The sequence below is a fragment of the Cyclopterus lumpus genome, chromosome 24, assembly GCF_009769545.1.
Source record: "Cyclopterus lumpus isolate fCycLum1 chromosome 24, fCycLum1.pri, whole genome shotgun sequence".
NCBI classification, from domain to species: Eukaryota; Metazoa; Chordata; class Actinopteri; order Perciformes; family Cyclopteridae; genus Cyclopterus; species Cyclopterus lumpus.
In genome coordinates, this window is record NC_046989.1 from 18,336,056 (window position 1) to 18,361,092 (window position 25,037).

General features: G+C 45.4%; 1 protein-coding gene across 4 annotated transcripts in view; it reads right to left on the minus strand.

Annotated features, from left to right (window-relative positions):
• Positions 1-25,037, minus strand: part of disp1 (dispatched homolog 1 (Drosophila)) — a 79,196-nt gene that overhangs the window by 13,351 nt on the left and 40,808 nt on the right. For 3 of the 4 annotated variants that reach the window (XM_034527377.1, XM_034527378.1, XM_034527379.1), the window contains one exon: positions 8,867-9,536. In XM_034527377.1, the coding sequence (XP_034383268.1) occupies positions 8,867-9,507 (641 nt within the window). In that variant the 5' untranslated portion in view covers positions 9,508-9,536. Of the gene's footprint in view, positions 1-8,866; positions 9,537-14,305; positions 14,511-25,037 lie in introns of those variants that run through there. The other variant, XM_034527380.1, reaches the window with a different exon arrangement.

A 25,037-nucleotide genomic window follows, 5' to 3' on the forward strand; every position in this document is an offset into this window, starting at 1 on the left:
TGTCCTCTCATTACTGTGACACATGGGACATTTCACGGGGTAGTAAAGCTCATGTGGAGGAGGTTGTCACAGGTGGCATAATGTTTATATATCGGCCATGTCTGGATGTTACATGTCAGTATGTGGACAAACCATAAGCTTCCATTTTTTTCATATTATTGTGCTTAAAGTGGGATGAATTTGTTGCGTCATCTCTTAAAATATGAAGAACGCTATGGGAATCAGAGTGGTATTGTCTTTGACCCCGCTGATACAACAGAATGAAGTACGCAGTTTCATGACTGCTCATTTGAGAAAGTAAACGTGTTCTTCGATGAAGTAAATAGACAACAAATCATGTTTGTTTCCTTGTGCTAGTGTTAGCTCACCGTAGCAACCTGACTAACGGTACACAAACAAACGGCAGCTGGTTTCTTTTGTTCCGCTGGTTCTTGCCTGTCTTCTATTGCTACCTAGCGGTGTATAGCCCATGTTTATATCTATATTCAGAAGCAGAAGGAATGGAGGTGTTTTCACGTTGGTGAGCATGGCTTTCCACAGAATACTTGGAGGTGAAATACGGACTGCGCACACATTCCAGGCATACGGGACTTCAGCACTGTAGCCAATAGTTACAAGCTGTCAGTCTGCGTGACGTCTTTATTAAGGCTGCTCCTCGCCTCGTCTTTATGTCTTCAAGCTCACAAACCCAGAAACAAAGCACACGCAAGAGTGTGGAGCAGCTGGTACAGAAACCTCCAAAAAGATTCTTGCTGGTCCCGGGAACAATCAAGCATATGGCCAACCCAATAATTCACCATGCATTAAAAGAGAGCGATGCCTGTCTAGGCAATGAGAGACGTTATAGAGCATGCTGTTGGGGAACAGGTCAAAAAAAGACGCATCGGGAGAACCAAGTGTCTTCTTCCACGTCCCCCAGGGAAAAGAGCCGAGGCCTACACCGTACATCCCATAATAACTACCTTTTCTGTCTGTTGCTGCAGGATTAGGGAGTAAGTACTGGCCCGGTTTTCATCAAACTTGGTGGGTGAAGCATGGACTAGGAAAGAACCATGAGCATTTTGTGGCCGATCCGAATCCCTTCTGCAACACAGGGCTTTTGGTCTTTTAAGTGCCCAGAAAAAGAGAAAACTTGCTGTTTATCTCAAAAAGGTTTGCTGCTTGTTTCTGTTAGTTTCAAACAAACATTAATGTGAAGAAATAAAACCCATTGTATAAAACTCATTAAATACATGCATGTACTGTAAATTGAACTCCAGAAATCCAAATAAAAGCTTAACTAAATATAAGTCAATCTACTTCTTGGTGAACATAAATTTACCGTTTAAAGCAATATTTCACTTTGGACCTTTTTAAGCGTTCTGCAGGACCATAATTAACCCCCTCTTTGTTTTAATTGGGGAAAAACATTAACATAATCAAGTGACAGAAAGTGTGTGGACATTATTATTATTAATTTTTATAAAAGTTTTATGTGAATATTTGTTGGTTTCTTAGTCTCCGTGTTCCTAAACTGTATTTCTAGAGAACCACTTTTTAAAAATGAAAAACCACCGTGACCCAATTCACAGCAGGCCTCATTCTATACCTGCTCAGTAACCTCCTTTGGATTGTTCTCTGGTATTAAACACGCCTTCTTTGAGCTTCAGACTGTCGTTTGACAAAACAAACAATTTGAATACGTCATCTCGGAAATTGCCATGGTTATTTTTTTACTTTTGTTATTTTATGGACTACTACAACAGTATTTGCTGCAAATGTAATGAGAAAAGAAAACAAATGTAAAGCTATTTATCTTTGGGTGCAAGAAACTTGAAACTATGATCTACAAGAGCAATTACTGAGTATCATACTATATTATTATGTGTCTCGTGTATCCTGTATATATTTATACCGTAGATAAATAACCCAATAGATAAATCCCTCTAAAACATCTGGGGATATTTCCACACCGCTGCTTCACTGGCTCTCCTGTACTGCTGGTCACTCACTAATGGACCTGCATGTGAGCTGGTTATTTTAGTCTGGTGACGTTCATTTGGAGACTAAAGGCTTGTTCGCACCACTACGGGTTGTTTGTTATAGCCACTGCTCATTTGATCTGTAAGCCTCAAGATAGTCAGCTCCTGTTGTGGATGAATGTCGTGAGACATGAGCTCAGGTTTTCAGTTATTGTTTCAGTGTACACCAGTGTTATGGAGCTTCCTGCAGCATGTTTTTTTTATTTTGAGCATACAGCCTAACAATTTTAATGTTTGACTGTCACTTATTAAAACTTAGTGCAAGCAGTCAGTAAAACATCTATTTAGCTGCTCTACAGAGTACGCCCCGAACAGAACCAAGACAACAAAGCCCTAAAACCCCCAAAACACTGCGCCACAGTCTGGACACATGTAGTAGTTTATCCCTTTCAAAGTATGTTATGCTAATCTCAACCGGCCAGCAGCAGCCAGATCTCTTCACCCAGCTGAGGCCCAGCGAGCTGCTCAGCCAGAATATGAGAAGTTATGACAACGTCCTGCTCACATCAGGCTTTGATGCCGCGTCATGGGACAGCGTTGGGCCTTTGATCTGGGATGCTATCTTTATGGGCTTTGCGTCAAACTCAGGAACTATACATTAAAACCTGGGGGAGGGGTACAGAGAGAAATGAAGATGGTTTCAAGAAAGAAAGCAGAGAAACTGAGGAATCAGTGGGGGAGGGGCGGGACAAATACCACAAACTCCTTGAGCCGGGCTCCAGCCCGTGACACAGACCATGGTACTCGCCCAGATGTTTCCTGACCCGGCCTTCAAGCTTCGGCCAAACATATTCTCAGTGGAAAAACACTCAATGGGTTCAGTAAACTATCGATTAGTTGATTTAATCGACGGATCTGCAAACTAAGAACAAGGCAAAAGCACCACTTTAAAGCTTGTGTTTAACAGAGTTGTGCTCATAGGTTTCTTGAAAATAAGACGTTCAGCATGAAAAAGAAAGAAAAGAAAGACTAATCCAGAAAATAAATCCTAGGTTGACTAAGAACAACCGGCCTATTGGTGGATAATCGACTGAGAGGGTGCAGCACTGCTCCTCAAACCTCCCGTACAAGCTTCAGTCTTCCCTTCATGCAGAGCAAGTACTCTGCAGTGTGGTGACATGTCTGCCTCCGTGGGCATTCCGTATCATGGCAACCAGACACAATCAAAGCTCAGGTAGCTCTCAGGCTCAAAAGGGTCACCTGCCCCTGGTTTAGTAGTTAGAGGACCAACAGCTGGCCGCTCTATCCCACCGCACCTCAAGATAAAAGGCCCTGCTGGTGGGGAGATTTTCATCACTAGGAGCTCCACAGTTTGTATCACATGCATGTCCACGAGCACGTATCAACGAGATGCCCACGTACCAAAAAAAAGGTGCAGTCAGGAATTGCCACAATTGTAAAAATGGGTGCAAACGCTGCGTTGTTTAAAATTCAAAAAGATCTGCATAGTACCACAGACACTCCAAATGTAGGCCGAAAAGTCCTTCAGTGCGCACACAAGCCGGGATGTAAACTATGGAGTAGAGGGAGAACAACGACATCATTAAAATCATAAACCAGTGCACGACATGTGAAAATCACCTGTCAAAACTCAGGGAAAGCAACCTTATGCTTCTCCAATACGTGGCTAACCTTGCAGCTCCTACGGTGCAGAGCGGATTAGATGGAAATCTCCTCCATCCATCACCCAGCCTTCACACAAGCGCCACTGAGCCGCAAAATATACACAACATTTCCCCCCAGATGCAATCTTCTCATCTCAGTTGAGTTTAACACCATGTAACTGGGGCTATTAACTGAATGTTTTCTGTGTATAAAAAAAGAAAAGCTAGAGCCTGCAGGCTGTTAAAAAGACCCGATTGCTAGTTTGTCTCCTTGTAAATGAACTGTGACGGTAAAGTGGTCCGGAGGGTCACATGGCACCACCAAAGCTATGCAGTATTATGTTTGCATGTGCCGGAGCTAACTCCAGTAGCGTGCTAACACACAGCTAACATTGTCTCGCTAACAAGCAAGGCGCTAAAATAATGCTTTGTCATGCTGAGACCTGCCGTTTTTAGCTAGCTACGGGCATTGTTTAGCGCTTGGTTTTCAGAGCGTGACGCCTTGTGCTCCGTCTCTATTCCAAGCTTGAGTGAGGTGTAACCTTAGACTATATGTAAGAAGTGGACGTAGTCATCTGTTGGTTTGTGCACTGCTGTCGCCATCTTGTTTTCTTGCAACCAATGAACGGAAGTGACCATATGTAGAGGAGTGACGTTGAGATGCCTTATATGGCTCCGATAAATCACAGAAACCCCGCTCAGTCAAATAGACCCTAAAGCATCCCCTGTTTTATGGTCTGTAGAGTAATTTATATAGACTTCTATACAACCAGAGGGGTCGCCCCCTGGTGGTCAGGAGAGAGAATGCAGCTTTAACACATGAAGCATAGACTTCTATACAACCAGAGGGGTCGGCCCCTGGTGGTCAGGAGAGAGAATGCAGCTTTAACACATGAAGCATAGCCTTCTATACAACCAGAGGAGTCGCCCCCTGGTCGACAGTAGAGAGAATGCAGCTTTAACACATGAAGCATAGACTTCTATACAACCAGAGGAGTCGCCCCCTGGTGGTCAGTAGAGAGAATGCAGCTTTAACACATGAAGCATAGACTTCTATACAACCATGTAGCTCCCTTTGCACTAAAAACATGACACTTCCAAAAGGATTATTGTAAACTACTGACTGAGTTTATATGTCTACAGTATAAATACGTATAGGTTTAAACACGCGTGTTATTCTTTCTAATGTGCAAAGCCGTGTCAAGCTGACACCCAGCTGTCTGACAAGAGAGCGAGAGATGGAGGGAGACAAGAGAACTGAGGTCAAACTAAAAGAAACAATTAAGGGCCAACAAAAAACAGAACATTTAAAAAAAGAGCAGAAATTACAATAAAGGCTGCTGAAGGTCAGACAGGTAACACTTTGCAGGCATGCATGGTCCATCCCAAAAAGATAAATTATAATTAGCTCGGACCCATTCAGCTGATAAAACGTTGCTCCACTGTTTGGAGTTGTCATGTTTTCACACAGCTTCATAGCAACCAAACCACCTGGCGCCTACAAATACAACGCGATTCAAACACGCTCAAGGTCATCAAAGCTGACCTTTCCCTGGGACGGCGTCGGAGGGAGCGAAACAGGAATTCTTGTTATCTGACAAGGCGTGAATCTAAACCAAACTCGTGGTTGCCATAAACAACAGGAGCTGTTGCAAGTGAGGCATCGGTGTAGAGGGAAGAAACATTTAGCACCACGAGAGAGTGAGCAGGGGAGGGGGAGGTTAAATACTAAACGTGACCCCCGGATGATTGAGTGTCAGTGAAGTGTTTGGTGGATGTGTGTGCAGTGTCATCGGTGTGCAGGTAGAAGCAGGTTACTTAAAGCTACACTTGGTCTGTGTTGTGCTTACAGAGGTCTCCTTCTGGGCTGCATCTACCTCACAAGTGTGTACTCGGAGCCTTGAAGCCCTCGTACGATCCAAGTGTGCACTCGGAGCCTTGAAGCCCTCGTACGATCCAAGTGTGCACTTGGAGTGGACTGCTTGTCTTCCAAAAGCAACAAACAAATCTCTTTCATTTGTGGATAGCTACAGGACGATATACAAATTTCATGTCACGTTTATACTGGCTAAAGTAATTCTGAATCACAAAATGTACTTAAAACTCTTAAAATGGTCCAGAGTTAATAGTCAACAGTTGACACGCACACAAATCAGAAATTAATTGTTAAGCTTTATGTACTATAACGATTTTGTATTGCTGCTTGAGAAAATGTGTTTACATATAAGAATAAAGCAATGTTTATTCTTTGTCATTATTCTTTTTTTCTCACAATATAATAAAAAAAATGGTAACCGTACTAGTAACGATACAATCCTAATGATACACACGATAAGTAAAACAAAATAGTATTTAAGTGCATCACCCGAATCCTAAAGGACAAAATAACACTTAACTCATAAATCATAAAGTGTCGCTGCATTAATGCAGGATGAATGAATACAAATAGTAACGCTGTGTGACTGAAGTCTTTCTAACATGATAATATAATACTAGTAATTTCTGTGTTTTTTTTTTAAATCAGGCTCTATAATTCACCTCTCTACCATGACAGCGAGGTAAAAAATGTAAATAAAAAAAAGACAGTCAAATGGAACAAGCATTCCTTGGTACAACGCCCATTCTTTTGGTACAACGCTGTGGCTTAAAGACTTTCATCTGGAGCCTTTTTAAACCTGCTGGCACACACCGAGCAGACCCGGAACAAAGCTGACATCCTAAGGACACCCCGTTTCCGTCCGATCCTAAATAATACACATAAAACGGCTCCGAGAAATAATCTTAGAGCGGAGACGTGATCACAATGCTTTTAACAGACCCAGAGAGAAAAAGGAACAGAAAGGCCGCTTCTTTTTTACTTTTTCAGCCACTGTGCAGAAAATAAACTGCCCAGATGTGCCTCGCCGTATCCAAGAATATTGGCTTTACTTGGTACGCGTTGTAAGACCGGAAAGGCTCCGGAAAGGAGAGAAACACTAGGAAACAAAGCACGGGCTAATCTTGGTAAATGGATTAATGCTTGGTGAAGCCGAGAACAGGGGCATAAAAAAAGCCCCTGTTGTGAAACAGACGTATAAAAAGGTTTCCCCTAGGAGCTAGAGTTACCACTTATCGGTGTGTGTGTGTGTGTGTGTGTGTGTGTGCTCGTGTGCGCTCTCTGTGATCACAGATGTAATCCCTCGGCTAATCTGGCAAATCGCGGCTCCGAGGCAGATAAAACCGATACCTGACACCATCTTGTCTGACTCCATACCCTCAAATTATGGAGGGTATTAGGGATCTGTATATCTTGTTTTTTTTACGTGACTACCGGCAAACTGAAGCAGGCACAGAGGCCAAAATAAAGAGGGAGCCGAGGTCTGAAGGTTTTTCTTGTAACGTCTGGGTTCAGGGCAAAACTGAGTGAGTTTTAGTGAGACAGCTATATAGTTTCCTTACGTCTAATCTCACCATCTGAGGCACGTGTGTGTGTGTGTGTGTGTGTGTGTGTGTGTAATTCAAACCTGTCATCGCTGAACAAGAGGGACCTGTTTGGTAAATAAAGAGCGGTTTCAACATCGGAGACACAAACGTCCCGCGCCACATCTGCTCCCCATTCTGATGGAGTGGAGGGGGAGGGATGTGAGGAAGAGAGAGGGACTTAAAGTGAGAGAAAAATGTGAAAGTAAACGGAGAGCCGAAATAACCGCGGGTGCTGGTGAGTGCATCCAAACGCCTGCAACACAATCCTGTTGCGGGTCCTTCTCTCTGCCCACCCACTTCATTTCATTTGTGCACGCCAAGTTCCCTCAGCTTTCAGCGCCACCCACGGCTCCCTCCTCCTCATGACAATCATGAGGGGAGATCCCACTTCATTTCAGCCAGGAAAATTCCACGTCGGGCAGCAAAGAAGATATAAAAAAAAGTCTCATGCAAATCAGATTCCCTCCCAACGAGCCATGCCGTAAAAAGAAAAAGGAGGAGCCGATATGAGTAAATAATGACTTCTGTGGAGACGGTAAATATAGGATTATGCAAATGATTATGCAAGGCATTAAATGGCTACAGTTTCAAATGTGGTGGAAAGGCCTGTGGTATTGGTGTAAAAGGGAGAGAGGAAGAAAGAAACTCACTGAATATGGATTGCAGGAGGAAAAAAGAAAGCAATGAAAAGAAGGTTCAATGCTAACATTCTGCTTCTGACTGGACACAGCATGGTCGCCGGGAGTGCGCTGGCATGCAGGTCATTTCCTCTCTGGTGTTGTGCATCAAACTTTGCTCTGGCTGTTTGCATCCCAACAGCCAGGAGGGAAAACTAACATAGAAGCACAATATTGGCTCCGCCCACGAGTCACGTGGCTGTTTGCATCCATGTTCTAAAATGTCCTCACTTCAACCTCCTATCCTTGTCATCACAACAGGTCTCGTGACCTTTGACCTCCACAGTCTAAATCAGTTCCTCATGAGTTCCTCATGGACCGGACATTTGTTCACACCTGGTTGAAGCAAAGATTTTAGTCTTTGCTCCAACCAGGTGTGAACAAATGTCCGGTGAATGAAATCACGAGGCGAGTTTCAATTAAATGGCTTTGTGCCACGACAACCCACGAAAGCCTCAAAGGCAAAAGGCCCATCGGTGACTTCCATCCGCCGCCATTCTCCCAACACGGCGGCGGGTGTTACCCATGTTACCCATTACTGCCGACAAACCGTGACAGGCCTGTAAAAACAACTGGCCCGCATTTCTCTGAAATATTGCCCGCATGTATCAGAACCGCCGGAACCAGCTCCCGCTGCATTCCAGGACCGACACCATCCCTAAACATGGATGTGGCATGTTATTAAGCATAGGGGCACAGGCAGGCAGTGATGAGGTGGAGGGGGCCTGCGTGGCTATGAGAGGCCCTCTGTTGGGGCCGATGATCACACAATCATCAACACGTGTACAAGCTAACAGTCGAGCCCGGTGTGGGCAAATATGCTCTCTGGAACTGGTCCGAGTATATCAGAACTGAACGTAGGTCTCGATCACACCCTCCGCCCCCCACGCTCTTTTGAACATGAACTACATACAATTGTTATCCGATCTCATTAAACATTTGATCGCACAATGAAAAGGCCAACACACACTAAGGATAGCTCAGATCAGGGAAATACCAGAATGCAGAACATCACTTGATGTTTAGTAAAATAATGAGTGAAGCTATGAAATAAACCGAGGTTGATCCATTACAAAAGCACGACAAAGCCCCTCCCCCGTACCTGATTCCAGTCGTCTGGTTCTGGAGGTGCTCCTGCCAGCGCTGGTGATGGTGGTGTTGGAGACAGAGCGGGGAGGACGGGTGAGGAGGTTGGGGGTGAGAGTACGTGCAGGCAGAGAGGCAGCACGGGCAGGATGCAGCAGCCCCAGGGTGGGGGGCGGAGCCGGGGGGGGAACCGGGCCCCGGAACCACATTCTGAAAGAGCGGGCACTCCTGCTGTCCGCAAGGGCAGCAGGGGTTGGACTGGAAGTGACAGTGCTGGCAGCAGAGCGGCGGGGGTTGGACGGAAGGGGAGGTGGAGGACGGGGAGAGGCTGGTAGAAAGGTGGCGTTTGGCCGGCCTTTGGGAGTCTGTGAGAGCCGGGGGGGAGGAGGCGGCGGCAGGGCCGGACATGGGGAGGTTCCTCAGGGAGCCGTTCTGTTTGACCACGTTGCCGTTGTGGCTCGGCCTGTTCGCCCTCTGGACGACGTGCGACCTCTGCTGAACTTTAGATGCCTCGTCCCCGTCTGCTGCGGCAAGGGGGTCCTCGCCGTCGCTGACTGGTGTGCTGGCGTTCAAGGGGGTGTTTCCGTTGGCGGCGAGAGGATGGTGCCCTCCGTTGCTGAGGGCCAGAGGGTGGCCACAGGCATCGCTCAGGGCCATGGTCTGCTCCCAAGGACACCGTCACTCCTCTGGGGAGGAGAAGGAAACAGGAAGAGAGCTCTGTTTTACAGCAGGAAACATCAGGGTAAAGATTCATCCGAAATCAATGCGATTGGTCAGAAACAATAAATAAATAAATAAATACAGGGAGGCCCAAGGTCTTGCGTTTGTGTGTAAAATAAAAAAGGGAGAGAAAAAGTTGCCGTTTCCCTTCCTGAGGCATGAATGGAATAATTCTTCTTCTTGTCCTGTCTGTCCTCTCAATGTCAAGCTATCAAGGCATAAAGACTAGAGGCAGTTAGCCTGGCTCAGTCCTAAGGTTCAGTACATGTCTAATTGTTTGTTTAATTCTTGCTGAGCTAAAGCAAACTGTCTTGAAATCCACCTTCATGTTCATCGGACGCAATACTGATCTCATTTAACTGTCTCACACCAAACTGCTGCAATATTCCTTAAAACACATTATTGCAAAACGTCAAACACAAAAAGATAACAGATGATGAGATGCATGCACGATCTGTTTATCGGGCATCCAAGTGATACAAATCAGAGATCTCTTTCCTTTTAGACTGGATGATCTCACAGAAAGGCCAGACCACACGTCCTGAGCCGTCTCCATTCAGAGGGAAATGACAGGAAATGTATTCACTTGTTTTGCAAACTGAGGAAACACACTAATTGCATTCTAGATGCTCAAAGTGGCATTTTCAACTAGGATTTGTCGACCTATGAACAAGCGTTTGATATTCAATGAGCGGGTCCACATTGACATTGTTCTCAACAGTGCAGAATAATCACCGACCCACTGAGATCAACAGGGACTTCCAGCAGCCGCTAAAGCAGATGAAATGCGCCTCATCGGCTTTTAATCCACATTCTTTACCCACTTCACTGGAATTTACCCGACTGTGTAACCAATGATGTTAGAGGTCAAGCAATGAAAACCCATGCGGATTCCGTCCGCAAAAGAAAAGATGAACCAGACAGACGCCTGCCCACTCGAGTTAGACAGGGAGGAGTTTATTTTAGATTTTTATGATTTACCACTGAAACGTTTGACAAACCAAACTTGTTTTCTGTCTCACAAAGTGCCATCAAATAGGGGCCGTTTCAGATCAATATGATTTACCGAGCGTGAATCCTGAATGTTTGTATGGATTACAGAGCGTGAGGCACCCCTGCATTAGGGGGGCGGGGGCTGCAGAAATGGTTCCAACAGAGTGAGCAATAACAGGAGGTTCACGTTATGCTACAGTTTCAGCCCCCATGTGTGCTTTCGGCTTCAGTTACCAAACACTCACAGGAGACCGGGATGTGCAAAAGTAAGAGCAAAGAAAAAAAGAAAATTGAAAAGAAAGATGTGTGCGTCTCTCCGGCTTTGTGCCATGATATGCTTGAAAACTTCAAAAGTGGTTGAGTTGTTTGTCACAGGTAATGCAGGGTCGAGGTGGGCTTGGAACAGAGCCCACCGACAGCACCACAGTGGAAAGAAACCGGACATGGTACTACAAGGCTTTCTTTATTTGATAGAGATAGAGAAGTGAAGGCAGTCTCTGTTACGTCAACTGAACATGTTTCTGTGTCCGTGTTAAAACTAAATCTAAAAGTCAAGAAATATATAAAAAATATTATATAATCTACCCACGGCGAAGTGCCTGCCCTAACGTCACTGGCTGCCATGCAGCGTGCCTCGGCACTGAAAACCACGGAGCAGAGGCGCAGCGGTTTTCTGCATCTTGAAGCACACCGTATAGAAAAGGCAGACCCGTAACAGCGGTTTGTGTTGGCTCACATTTTTGACTGATTACAATTTCACAGTTGGAAATTTTGCTTTCTGATCAGCCGCAAACACAAATAACTTGTTGCTCACCGCTGAAACAACGGGCGTCAGACATTGTGAACATGAAAACATGACTTATTGCATTTCTATCTCCGCTGTGCAGACTCATCAAGAGATGGACCCTCGACTGGAGGCTGGTGACGTGGAGAGTGTTTCAGATGCTGCAGACCTTATTATGCAACCATATCTGGTGAAATAGGATTCCTTTGTACCATCACAATGCCCACTCAAGGGCACATATTTGTAAAACTGCAAGAAAATGAATGATTACATAAAAAATAAAAAAAGAAGACCCTGACCTGTATGAAAACCTAAAGTACACACCTTGAGTTTCATCATAGCTATTCACTTTACGCTTTTAGGAAACCGTTTTTCATTTCATCCAAACCATGACCACAGGGAAATATTTCGCCCACACAATGCTTGCATCTGAGCAGCAAGCGATACATCACGTTAGCTGGATCCGACGGCAAGCGAAAAGTCTGTATGCATGTGACCAATGCGCCCTGCGACACCTCAACATGAAACGTGAGTCGGTGGCTGGGAGGACGGGGGGAGATGGGGAAGAATAAACTTCAGAGCCCCCGAAAAGAGCTCAGAATAGCAGAGCGCTGAGGGAAACGCAGATGAAGTCATTAGTATGGCTCCCACAGCTGTCAGGAGCCTGTCAGGACTTAAAGAGCCTGGGTGGAAACACGCAGGCTTCATGGAGCTCAAGACGGGGAAAGGAGTAGAGAGAATATAGTTCAGAGCTACAAAAATGTGCAACTAAGTTGGCTACTCGAGTCTAAAGGAATTTGGCCTCGGCTCTGTGTGTGTGTGTGTGTGTGTGTGTGTGTGTGTGTGTGTGTGTGTGTGTGTGTGTGTGTGTGTGTGTGCAAATGCGAACGTTGACAGGCAGGTGAGACATCTAGGGCAGACTGTGGACACAAGCAGGGTTTGTGTCTGGCTTCAAAATAAAAACTGCCTCACAACCAAAGAAATGCTACCGTCGTTCCATCTGCCTAACGGGGAATTTAGCTGGCGTTCTCAGGCCAAGAGACGCCAGAATGACTTAATTAATGCACATTAGGGTTGCCAAAGAGCAGCTGGTAGTGATACACAGTTAACAGAAGAGAAGGAGGTAATGCTCACGGGGACTTAAGGGGGAAAGGAGCAGGTCGTAGAATTGGGATTTCCTCCTAGGTTCTTTCCCTCGTCCTCCGATCCGTCTAATCCGGATTGCTGTACTTTAAAGATTTTAACCGTCAGAAAAACATTTAACAACCACGACAACCATTTTTTATATCAAGTGCCAAGTTTCTTGGTAATCAGTGTGCCATATAGACACAAAAACATGTATTGGCATTATGACACCACATTCAAATTTAAACATCCAATAAATCTGTAAAGTTATTCAATTCGTAAAGGCAACATGCAATTAAAAATAAATCTGAGAAGGCACATCCACATTTCCAAAAGGACCCCTCTCCTGCACACGTTCCGCCAGTATGTCGGTCAAGCTACCGAGTGCAAAGGTCGCCTGCCTCAGTCCTGGTGTCAAAGTTCAACTCCACAATATAACGGGTATATAAAAGGGGTCCTTGGTTTCCTTTTGGCTTTGAACTTTAAATTAAAAAGAAGCGACCATGAATCCCCAAACAATCGCTCACAGTTAACCAGACAGGTCACACACACTCCGTCTAGACTTCCACATGCGATGAAGTGTCATTTCCCCCCTCGTTTTCACCACAAAACCAGCAGCTTTAAGGGATTTACTTGTGTCAGTAGGGTAGCTGCACTGGGCCTCCCCCACCACACCAGTCCTCACTGAGAAGAACCACTGTGCACCCTTTAAATAACCACCAAAAGCCGACCAGCGTCAATGGATCCACCAGCGAGCGGTTTTGGATCCACGCGGGTGATGATGAGGCGCTTCTTATCGCCATCTTTCATGTGAAGTATTTGATTATGGGGTGTGAGACCCTGGGGGGCGACAGCCATCCTGCATCCCTTTCATTGAAACTAATAGGCAGTAATTACCAGGAATCTGTCGAGAGACACTTAATAACCACATTGCTTCTAATAATAATAATAATAATAAACATCAACAACAGGCAGAGTTGTCCCTGCTAGGTACTGGCATGCTAGAAGTGGCTTGAGGAGACACTCTTTGACACGTTTCTGGTGGTTAGGAGCGATGTGGACATGTTTGACCCCCACCCCACAACTGGGCTGTTAAAGGCTCAAGGCTACAGCCAGGAGTCTCAGTGAATTAGGTGAACACAGCCATGTTGGGTTTTTCATCATTCCACCAACCCAGGTGTCCCAACAATCAGCATGACAACTAAATTAGTTAAGAATTAGAGGAATTGATTCCTTCTATTATTAGAATAAATAGAATATGTGTAAGTGTGAGACGCTGCAAGGTATATGATCTTGAATTTACTCACTGGTAATCTCAGTAAATGCAGAAACTTTACCTCAGCCAGGATAAAGCAAATACCTCCCCCAGCCAATGTTGACATCACTGTGAAGAACAAGCAACACAAGACCTCAGCTGGGGCACTCCGTTCATTGGGCTACTCTTTATTTCTTCTTTTTTTAATGGCGGACATAAATCCTAACGATTGTGTACATCATGGAAACTATGTCGTTATAGTGGAGCATTGTGCTTTTTAAAATGGTTTATTGTAACCGGAGACAGGCGTATGCTTTCCATCTTTTAAGAAAAACATACATTTTGTTCTTAAAAAGCAAGCTTGTCCTAGATCCTACCAGTTGCTGGTTGGAGCGGTTACCAGTAACACGAGCCGCGTCCCGCTGCACTCGGACGGACACGGGGACGCTCAGCGACGGGCACGCGTGGACACACGCACACGCACGCAGCTCGCCGACTTCCACTTGTAAAAGAAACCCAAGTGTTGGTGTTTTTTTCACAACCAGGGCAGCAGTCACACCGTGCTCGTGCTATCCTACCGTGTGCTCGTGTCTCCCGGGGCTGTGCGCTAGTCGTCGCCGGTGGGATCCGCAGCACGCGGCGCTTCGTTGCAGCCAAGAAAAATCGAAGAATCCCTCCGGGGTTTAGTCAAAATGTCCCGTAAAACGGAGCCGCGTGTCGGGGAGAGCGGGCTGGTTCTCACGGCAGTGTGTCCCGAATGACACACACGAGCCCCCGCTCTCTGCTCTCTCTCCGGGGGGAGGAGGGGGCTGGGACTGGGCTGGAGAGCGCCGATAGGACGGTCTCACTGTCCGCCTTTAACCCGCTCACTGCCGGTGGCACGCGCCAAGCGACGCACCGCTCACGCGCGTTCCCACGAGACGTTTTAAAAGAACTTAGAAAGCTGTGCGCGAGAAGAAAGAAAAACACAACGCACATCGCGTAGAGCACAGGGTGTAATGCACAGGTTGACATCCCTTTCAACCAACGTCGCTTACAAACATATTCATTCCACAAACGTCTCCCATACAGATATGCTAAGAGCATAGCTTACATGCTAAACAAACGGAGTTCACACGTAGTTATTCTATTATTTTAATAAGTTACTTTCATCAAAGCTCTCTTGGCTCAACACCTCAGTGTCCTGGATGGGATTCTGCTGCTAGTCGCACGAGACCGTTATCAACAGTTAAGAGTTGAGTTAGAATACATCGTAGAAATGAAATGACCAAAGTTGGCTTTCAACCACCCGACTTGAATAACAGCCTTTAATTATCTGAAATCCAACCGGTAATTCCTTAATAAGGCCACGCCCACTCTCAACACATCAGTGTACTTTAAATTACAGATGACTGCTCACGTGTTGGCTGCTCTTCTAGGTTTAGTTTAATAACTACTTTCACCTCCACACCCGAGGCACCAAAACACATCCTCGACTTCAGACTCATTTTCTTCCCTCATCCAGGTGAAAGAGTTCAGGTCAAACGTGTGACATTTCATGAACATTTCATGAATACGACATGGTTAGTCATTGATTAACATGTTTCTGTGTGTTCACACACAGAGGTACCAACTGAAGAACAGGGCACTCACGGGACAAATGTGGACATATAAGTGTGTCTTCATGTTATGTCTTCTTGCCTTCACAAACGGAGGGACTTCCTTTGATTCAAGGATTATGAAAGATGTCATTTATGTAGCAGTCTACATGGCACATGCGATGCCGGGAAACCATTCAATGCATTATTTTATTAAAGACAAGTTGAAAGCTTGAGCTGCACACAAATACAGAAATCACGTTCAAAGTGAATGTGCCGTCTCATCTTTGTGGTCCCCTGATTTGTAATAAAGAAATGCCTCGTGTCTACTGGAGACTCTTCTGAAGATGATTTCCTCACAAAACAACTGATTTGTCTCAGCATGGGGGGGTGTTATCACAGGGAATGCTGGGAAGGCAGAGGGCCGTACCTGGCTTTAATTTCAGCTGTCCACCAGGATTAGGACATAGTTCATATAGCAAGCTGTAATCATCTGCAGTAGTGAGGCGCTCTCTCACAGCTGGGCCCCGGGGGGCCAGTGGAAGCCTCAGCAATTTAGTGCGTTTGTAGTTGCCTCTAATAATAATAATAACCTGGTACTAATAGGTTGTGTAGAGTTCATTGGGCCGCACTGGGCTTTCCTTTTCCTCTGCAAATAAATTAATCTATTGCGGCTGGTGTTCTGATTCTTGTGTCACGACCATTGTCTGAGAATCCGCGTGGGTACTGACCCAAACGCACTTCATAACACGCTGCTGCCGCAGTGAGGGAGCTGCCTCAATGATTTCAGCTCAAGAAGCCGCCCCCCCAGGAAATAAGAGGACGAAAGGTATTTCAGCGCCAGCGCCGCTGTCCAGCTTCTCACCTCCACTAAGATCAACATTGAGTCGACATGTGGCGTCAAAGTACCCTGTAGAGTTTGGGTTCTGCCTGCATGGAGCTAAAGGGAGGAACCACATCAAAGGCTAGCGCTGTACCAGGAAGAACGGAGGCCCTGGTGAAGGCCCAACAGCCCCTGGGATGATAGCACACAACTCATCAAAGTGACAGGGGGGTTGGGGGGGTTCTGAACCATTTCAAGCTTTAGCTTGGCATGTCAAAAATAGTGTTTAATGTGTCTTCAAACTTGTGTTTGAATCAGTTCTCCCTCGGCCGGTTCCAAAACGCCGGAGGTAGAACAACTACCAGACTTAAAACCAAAAACAGCAAATGCTGTTTTCTCTCTCCACCCAAGAGACCTTGAACAGCTGCAGAAAAAGAAAAAAACTAAAGAAAAAAAAGGCAAAAACAGGGAAGGGAAGAAAAAAGAAAGGCTTTTGTCCTGTACGTTTTAAACATGATCCAACTCGTTGTGTAATTTAAAGCACATTAACGGTGATCTAATAGCCGAGTGCTCGGATGCTGGATCGTAATGTGCTCCGACGTATATTCTGCAGGAAGGCGGCAGGTAATCCGAGAAGCCCTAAGAGCGCCGCGGCTAACCCTGCGCGTGATAATGTCGGGCTAACGAGAACGAGAGGGAGACTTAAAAGGGGGCATTAAAAGGAGTGCATGTGGATGACTAAATGAACAAAGGGAAAAAGAAAAAAGGTGCGACTATAATTGGCTGAATGAATAAGAGACTGAGAGGCAGCACTGCTCACATTGCTCCCTGGCTTCTGTAGGTCTGGGATGCGGAAACCAGGGAAACCTTATCCCCTTCGACACCTCGGCGGTGAGGACGGACATCTCCCACCCGATTAGCGTCGAGCCCCCTGACGTGCACCCGACGAGGACCCAAGGGGGCTGTGTGGGATAGCCTGCATTCAAACGTAGGAACGGGAGGCGTCCCACCGGAGGCCACGGCGCCCACGTGAGCAAAGTACGTGCGTCTCGCAACCTCTTGCGTTTAACTCGGAGCAGTTCGGTTCGAGTAGATATCGTAGACTGTACGCAAGAAGTGGACGTAGTCACTGTGACTGTGATCGGTTTGTGGACCGCGGTTCATCTTGTTTTGTTTCTTTAAAGTGACAACCCAACGTTGAATAGGACTTTTTCAGGTGACCAAAATATTACAATTAACTTTCATGAACTAAAAACACACTTTCGAAAGGGCTCAAGTTGTAAGACGGAAAAACACACTCCCCCAGACCGGACACCACTGTGGTAGAGACTTGTCAATCACGGTAGGCGCCGCCCTAAAGCGTACCCTGCTTTGTAATCTGTTTGACTCTAAATGACCATCATTTACTAAATGGACATCACGCTGTATTGAAGAAGACTTGAAACTAGAGATTGAGACCATAAACTCATGTTTACAATGTTTACTGAGGGAATAAATCAAGAGAAGTAGGATATCAAATGTGGAAATAATCCTTTGACAGTATATTGACATCGTACTAGCAACATTACTACTTTCCAATGTCTATATCCGTAAGACAGGTTAAGAGACATGAAAAAGGTCAATATCTACAGTATTGTTAACTCAACACTTTTGGATTATGTTTTTTTTTTTAAAAGCCACGCATTCTTTTTCTTTGGACTGAATCCCTTCATTTGCTAACAATACTTTTATTTTGAAATATTTGTAGGACAGTATTGCGCTTCTTAACAACCCTTCTCTACAAAATGTGTTTTAATAAAATGGAATGTTCTATAATTGATTGCCATTATGACATAAACATAGCATCAGAAAACTGTCTGTGGATAACCACCCGCGGAACCTGCGTCAACAGGGTGTTGTAGAAGTCCCGGGCCCCATTCCATTTCTGTCGCTCTGCTGTCTTCTGTAAATCTGATGCATCATATTCAGAGGAACATATGTCTCACACATGTTTTAGTTTGTTGGTTCTTTTCTTTGCAATGTTTCCAAGCCAAGCAGCCACCATGGGCGCATCTGCAGCTTGGTGGAGGACTTTGTTCAATGGTGCTCACTTACAACTCAACACTGCTAAGACCAAGGAAATGGTGGTGGATTAAACCCACTATGCTACCAGTCTCCATTGAGGTGGTCAATGTAGAGGTGGTAGGCACATACAAGTACCTTGGGGTAATTCTGGACAATAAACTGGTCTGCCAACACGGCAATCTACAAGAAAGGGCAGAGCCGGCTGTACTTTCTGAGGAGGCTGCGGTCATTCAACGTCTGCAGCAAACTCCTCGAGATGTTTTACCAGTCTGTCGTCGCCAGCGTCCTCTTCTACGCAGTGGTGTGCTGGGGAGGAAGCACTAAGAAGAAGGATGCAGGGCGACTGGATAGGCTGGTGAAGAAAGCTGGCTCTGCGGTTGGTGCTGAACTGGAGTGCATCACTTCAGTCGCCGACAAAAGGACCCTCACCAAACTGCTCACCATCATCCACCATCATCCACTCTACGGTACCATCACCCGACAGAAGAGTCTGATCAGCTGGAGACTGCTGCCATGCAGAACTGATAGACTGTGTAAATCATTCATCCCCAGAGCCATACAACTGTACAATAAATACAATCTGTCAATCAAAGGTACCTCACTAGACATCAGTTGACAGACAGTTCACTAGGAACAATGTTTACTGGCTATGTTAGCCTTTTGCACAGCCCCCAACTTACTTACTTACTGTTTACACTGACACTTTTTCACTGCCTACTGGCTATGTTGGCCCTCTGCACAACGCCCCCCCTCCCTCCCTCCCTCCTCCTCCACCCCCAGCCTGGACTCCTAGTAATGTGTGTTTTAATTTTTTTGGTCAATCTTTTTAAATAGTTTAATAGTGTGTATGTGTATATTATGTTTGTGTGATGTTTGGAGCTACTTGGATCCTGAATTTCCCTTAGGGGATCAATAAAGTACTTATCTATCTATCTATCTATCTATCTAGCTTGGTGTTGTGTGTGTATATGCTGCATGGTGCATGCTGCATGGTGTTCATGTACAGCCGACTGTGGAGCTGCAGTCAGCTCATCTTTAACCCTCAACATTGGGAAGGCCTGCGGTTGGTTTGGGGTCTATTGTCAATGTATAGCCGAGTTTTGGCAGATGCCAAAATCACCATGTGAATTTATGTTCCAACACAATGCTGCATGCCCATGAAATGAAACAGAATCAGCTCCAGGAGCAGCACCAAAAGCAATGCCAACTGTAAAGGCTCAGTCACGTCAGCGTTTAATAAGGAAACGTTTTGCAGCAAAAATCCACGAATTTCAAACGGTAGCTCTGCAATCTCACTGGGGTAAAGTAAATCTGCTCCCCAGCAGATAGCAAGTCGTCCTAACAGAATAAAAAAGTCCTCAAAGGAGGAAGCTTCCTGAACATATTAGCCGTGTTGCATCACCCACTTGTATTTAACCCTCCTGTTAGAGTATAAACTGCTCCGTAAAAGAATAATGTAATTGTATGTTTTGATAGTACATCTTTGGAATGAACTGTGTACTTATTGACCTGTTGGTGTAGACTGGACTAATGTAGAAAGGAGAGAACAAGCTTGTGCTGCGATTGTAACGCTAGATGGTTGTTAATGAAAGGGCTGTAGCTCATGGGCAGAGTGGTGGGCAGGTAGCCGGTTCCATCCCCGCTCTCCCCATAGTTTATGTTGAAGTGTCCTTGAGCAAGACACTGAACCCCCAGTTGCTCCCCGGGCTTCACTGCAGCCCACTGCTCCTTAATAACTCAGGATGGGTTAAATACAGAGAATAATTTACCCACTGTGGGATTAATAAATAAAAGAAGATAGAGTAAAAAGGATGGACGGTGTGGATGTCATAGATGAGTCCCAAATGGTCGACTCTATCTCAGAACTGGCCTTGCAAAATCAAGTCTGATTTTAATACAGTAGATAAAAAGCAGATTTTCATGAATTTATGAACACCGAAACTATTTCCCAATCGGATCCAGAGCGCAGAACGAGTGTGCGCGCGCACACACACGCACGCACGCACGCACACGCACACACGCACACGCACACACACACGCACACGCACACACACACAAGAAAATGAAAGGCACAAGAGTGAGAGTCGTTGGCTCCAGCTATATGGATTGGTAGAGCTGCACCAGTCTTCTCCAAGGTGTTGACTGGCAGCTTCGAGGTGCGAATGACATCACAGCCACATGTTTGATTCACAATGTTCGGCAGGTGCAATACCCAGAGGCGAGGATCACGAAAATATGTAAATGTGCTGCTGCCCTCTCTTATATTACATATTGTGATTACAGCTCACCAAAGAGACAAACTGTTGTGCAGGTGACAAACTGATGTAACTCAGGCGTCTTTTTATTTTCGAGTGATCACAGGATAAATTGAACATGAACAATTTAAAAGGACTAGCTAAATGCTAACGTCAGCATGCTAATAGGCTCGCCATTCCAACGCAAAATGCATCTTCAATGTGAGTGCCAAATGTCATGGAAATCCATCCAATATTCGCCTGGAAATGTCAGTTAAAAATGGCAAATGAGAAGTCATGTGGCCCCATGAATTCCTAGCGCCATGCTACCAGCACTTAATAGTCTTCACTGGAAAATTCCTTTTGTTGTTTATGTGGAGGACATTTTTGTTCTGAAATGCTAATCACCGTCTTTGATTGTAAAATTTGCCTTGAGAATCAGCATTATTTATATATTTTTCTTCAGTACTGGCCAACTGCAATTATTTGGCGAAGGAACATGACCACGTTTAAAGATTAAAAGCAGAGGCACAAAACAAGACTCTTTCTTCTAATTACGACTGTTCTTCCTGAGGGTTTCACATGGCATTGGGGGCTTTGGACCGGCCTTTTGAGAGATCACCCTGGTGCATCTTCCCCCTGCTCTTCACCTCTCCCTTTTCTTTTGCCTGAGCAACTTCCTTCTCAGGAAAGAGAAACAGTTCAATCACAACTCTTCTGTCTGTTGTCCTTCAGAGGGCAAGTGTGTGTGTGTGTGTGTGTGTGTGTGTGTGTGTGTGTGTGTGTGTGTGTGTGAGTGTGTGTGCGTGACGGGGAAGTTATGCAGAACGTCAAGAGGGGAAAGTCACAAGGACAGGGAGGATAACGTGATGGATGGACGTGGGAGAGGAGGGACAGACGACACACACAAAAGGGTTGTGCACGAGGAATTTGGTGGACAGATGTTTGTGTGTGAAGTAACGGAAGAGGGGACCAAAGTTAGCGTTTGCTCATAAGGACAGGGACAGCCTTTTAGGAACTGCACAAACACACACAAAGCCCCCCCCCCCATACTCAAACACATTGCAGCCCATCCTCTGGTAAGGGAGCAGACTTGGTGCCGGACTCTTGTTGACGGCAGCGTATGCAAGGATGCATGGGCATCACTTCTTCTGAGGGACGGAAACATACCAACAGTACATTATGTAACTACAAAGGTTAGCTAGCACTCAGAATTTTGGTCAGAGGTGATTAATGTTATTATGATAACTAACAATCCCTTTATTACCGACTAATCCGTTATTCTTTCCAAAGCATTGAATAATTGTCTATAAAACTCTAAATTGCTTGTTTTGTCTGACCAATGACTAAAACCTGAGTAACAATTGAGGAGCAGGAACCAGAGAGTCATTTCTGCTTGATAACGGACCAGTGCGTAAAGACTTCTTCAATTGGCAGTAATGGAATATAATATTCAATAATATGTTTTCATTGCTTTGTAATCACTCAAAACTAAGTATTGTTTTAATTAGTTTAAAATGAGCCTTTCAGGGAGCTGGTTGTCTTCCACTTACTACAGTAGCCCAGAACGGTTTCTCAATCTGTGTTCTCGTGGACTTGTGTTCTTGTGGACTAGTGTTCTCGTGGACTTGTGTTCTCGTGGACTAGTGTTCTCGTGGACTAGTGTTCTCGAGGACTAGTGTTCTTGTGGACTAGTGTTCTCGTGGACTAGTGTTCTCGTGGACTAGTGTTCTCGTGGACTAGTGTTCTCGTGGATTAGTGTTCTCGCGGACTAGTGTTCTTGTGGACTAGTGTTCTCGTGGACTTGTGTTCTTGTGGACTTGTGTTCTTGTGGACTTGTGTTCTCGCGGACTGTGTTCTCGCGGACTAGTGTTCTTGTGAACTAGTGTTCTTGTGGACTTGTGTTCTCGTGGACTTGTGTTCTCGTGGATTAGTGTTCTCGCGGACTAGTGTTCTTGTGGACTAGTGTTCTCGTGGACTAGTTTTATCATGGACTTGTGTTCTCGCGGACTAGTGTTCTCGCGGAGTAGTGTTCTCGAGGTCTAGTGTTCTCGCGGACTAGTGTTCTCGCGGACTAGTTTTCTTGTGAACTTGTGTTCTCGTGGACTAGTGTTCTCGTGGACTAGTGTTCTCGTGGACTAGTGTTCTTGTGAACTAGTGTTCTCGAGGACTCGTGTTCTTGTGGACTAGTGTTCTCGTGCACTAGTGTTCTCGTGGACTAGTGTTCTCGAGGACTTGTGTTCTCGAGGACTCGTGGACTAGTGTTCTCGTGGACTGCCCAACTACTGTTCCAATTCTAAAGGCTGCATCCAGCCAAGCACGTTCCAAATGCCCGGATGTTACTTGCTCTGCCCATTTTACCGAGGTGTCTCTACTTGGGACAACCAAATATTCTCACCTTCAACAGGGAACAATGGCGGAGGAGAAAATACTAAAAGTTGAATACGACTGTTGTTGAGTCACGGAATGTAATTTTAGGAATTAGTTGTATAACCATCAAATCTGTGGTTGGTTTGTCAAGATTCAGCCTAAAGACGGTACTCTCGGATTATAGACGCTGTTATTCTAGAACCTGGTACCTGTGGTTCTGTAGTAGACTTTTTCAGAAGTTTGGTACATCAACTAGGTACCAAAGTATTTATTCTCGTGTCATCCCTTAATCCGGCACACTGGTCCTTTAAATAATTAAACTGATTGCCTATTCCCTTATTCAACAAGATGTTTCAGAGCCACTAAAGTGTGTTATGTGATAGTGAATATAAATGTACGATGTGTCTGCTGGAAGAGCCCCTAAACTATTCCGTCTCGCCCTCTATAACCCATGTAACTCCATCCTCAGGCAGGTGAAACATGCGAACAAATATCAAAGAGAGTAGAAACGTTGAGAGGACTTTAGGAGACTTGGACGAGGAGTTACAGGCAGCATATAAAAAGGCCCCAGTATGAACCTGGAGCAAGAAAAACTGTGATAAAAGTTGAAAGATCGCATCTGTGTGTCAGATTTATGTGAGGGCCTCCGAGACCATGGAGAAGGAAAAAGGGGGAAAGAATTTTTTTTGTGTGGTTGAAAATGTCAGAGGAGGTGTGAGATCACATCCTGCTGTCACAAACCTTTTGGCAGTCAGAAAGCCTGAGATAGAGGTGGAGATGTGGGGAAGGACGAAACATAGAAGGGTTTAAAGGAACGCGCTGTGAGAAAGGGAAGTAGCCAGGGTGAGAAGAGACTTTCTTTTTCCAAACGCAAACCCCGCAGACGAGGTTACCAGAGATCTCCTCAAAGCGCCTTCGCCATCTCACTCATCGGCTGCTCTCCGAGGATCTCCACGTTGCCTACCTGATCGCGGACAGACGAGCGTAATATGCGGGCTGAACTTCCCTCCCCAGGACGCTTGCTGCGTTTCTCCATCGAGTGTTGCGATCTTCTCCACCGTGGAGCTTTTCCAACAGTGTGTGGCGTTTGTGTCCGACCATCAGAATGTCACACTAGCTCACCACAAAAGCACATTCATCGCTCTGTTATTCACTCCGTCTGCAACCCACGCCATCGACATACGCTGCTGGCTTTCTTTTGTTGCTCTATATTAAATAAATAGTTTCTAAGTTCCAAAATAATTTCTCCAACAACATTAGTGAGCTTCTATTTTTAAAACAAACCAGCATACAGTATATGTTGAAGGAGACTGTTCAGATTAACATGGACAGCTACAAAAAGCCAACTACCCAGTTGTTTTATTGAATCGGACTCCAGCAATGAATCTGCCTATTGGATCTGAAATGTTTCAATGACCTTATTTAATCCATTTAGGTATAGTTTTCAAACCTTTAAGCATGCAGGTACTAGTATCGGACCACACGCCACCAGAATGGGACCAGGGATGGTAGCTAAGCTAAGCAGACAATCTAATGCCTGAATAAAAACCTGTTCAAGTGCACAGTACCTAATTACATGCATGGCCTTTGCAGTTTGATGAAGCGACACAGCTCAATTGACCTCAGCATGATAAGCCTAATAGGAGATTCGGTAAGACTTTCACACTTTCTTTAGACGCTAACAGAGACACTCTTCATCTCAGGGCATCTTAAGGTTTCGCACCAATAAAAACAAAAAAAAGGTTTGGTAAGAAATATGTTTGAATAAATCACATTATTTGACCAACTTAGAACGGGATCAACAAATGCAACTCGAGCCAGAATCAAACCTAAAAACTACCACCAATTACATGCTGGAAGATTAAATCTGTTCAGGACATCAGTTTCCAACCATAGCCTGCTCTGTCCAAATGTGGCTCGCCGGTGAAATGGGTACATACTGTAGTTCAGATTGTTCAGCGCGTACAGGCCCAGCGGTGTGACAGACAACAACAATCACTGTTTCCTGCCCTGCGATGTGGCGTGCTACACGATGACCTCGTCCCTCTCAGAGAGCACTGGGCACGGCACTCTGCTGTGAGAACACAGACCTTGGCACGTCACCGCAGTGCCTCAAACCAAAACACCAGTGCCAAGGCCAAAGGAGTGACTTCATTCTGTGTGTCATCTCACTGAAGGACAAGTGGGCTATTGGAGGGCCCTGTGGGGGCTCAGAGCTGGGTAGGAAGGAGCTAAACTAGGC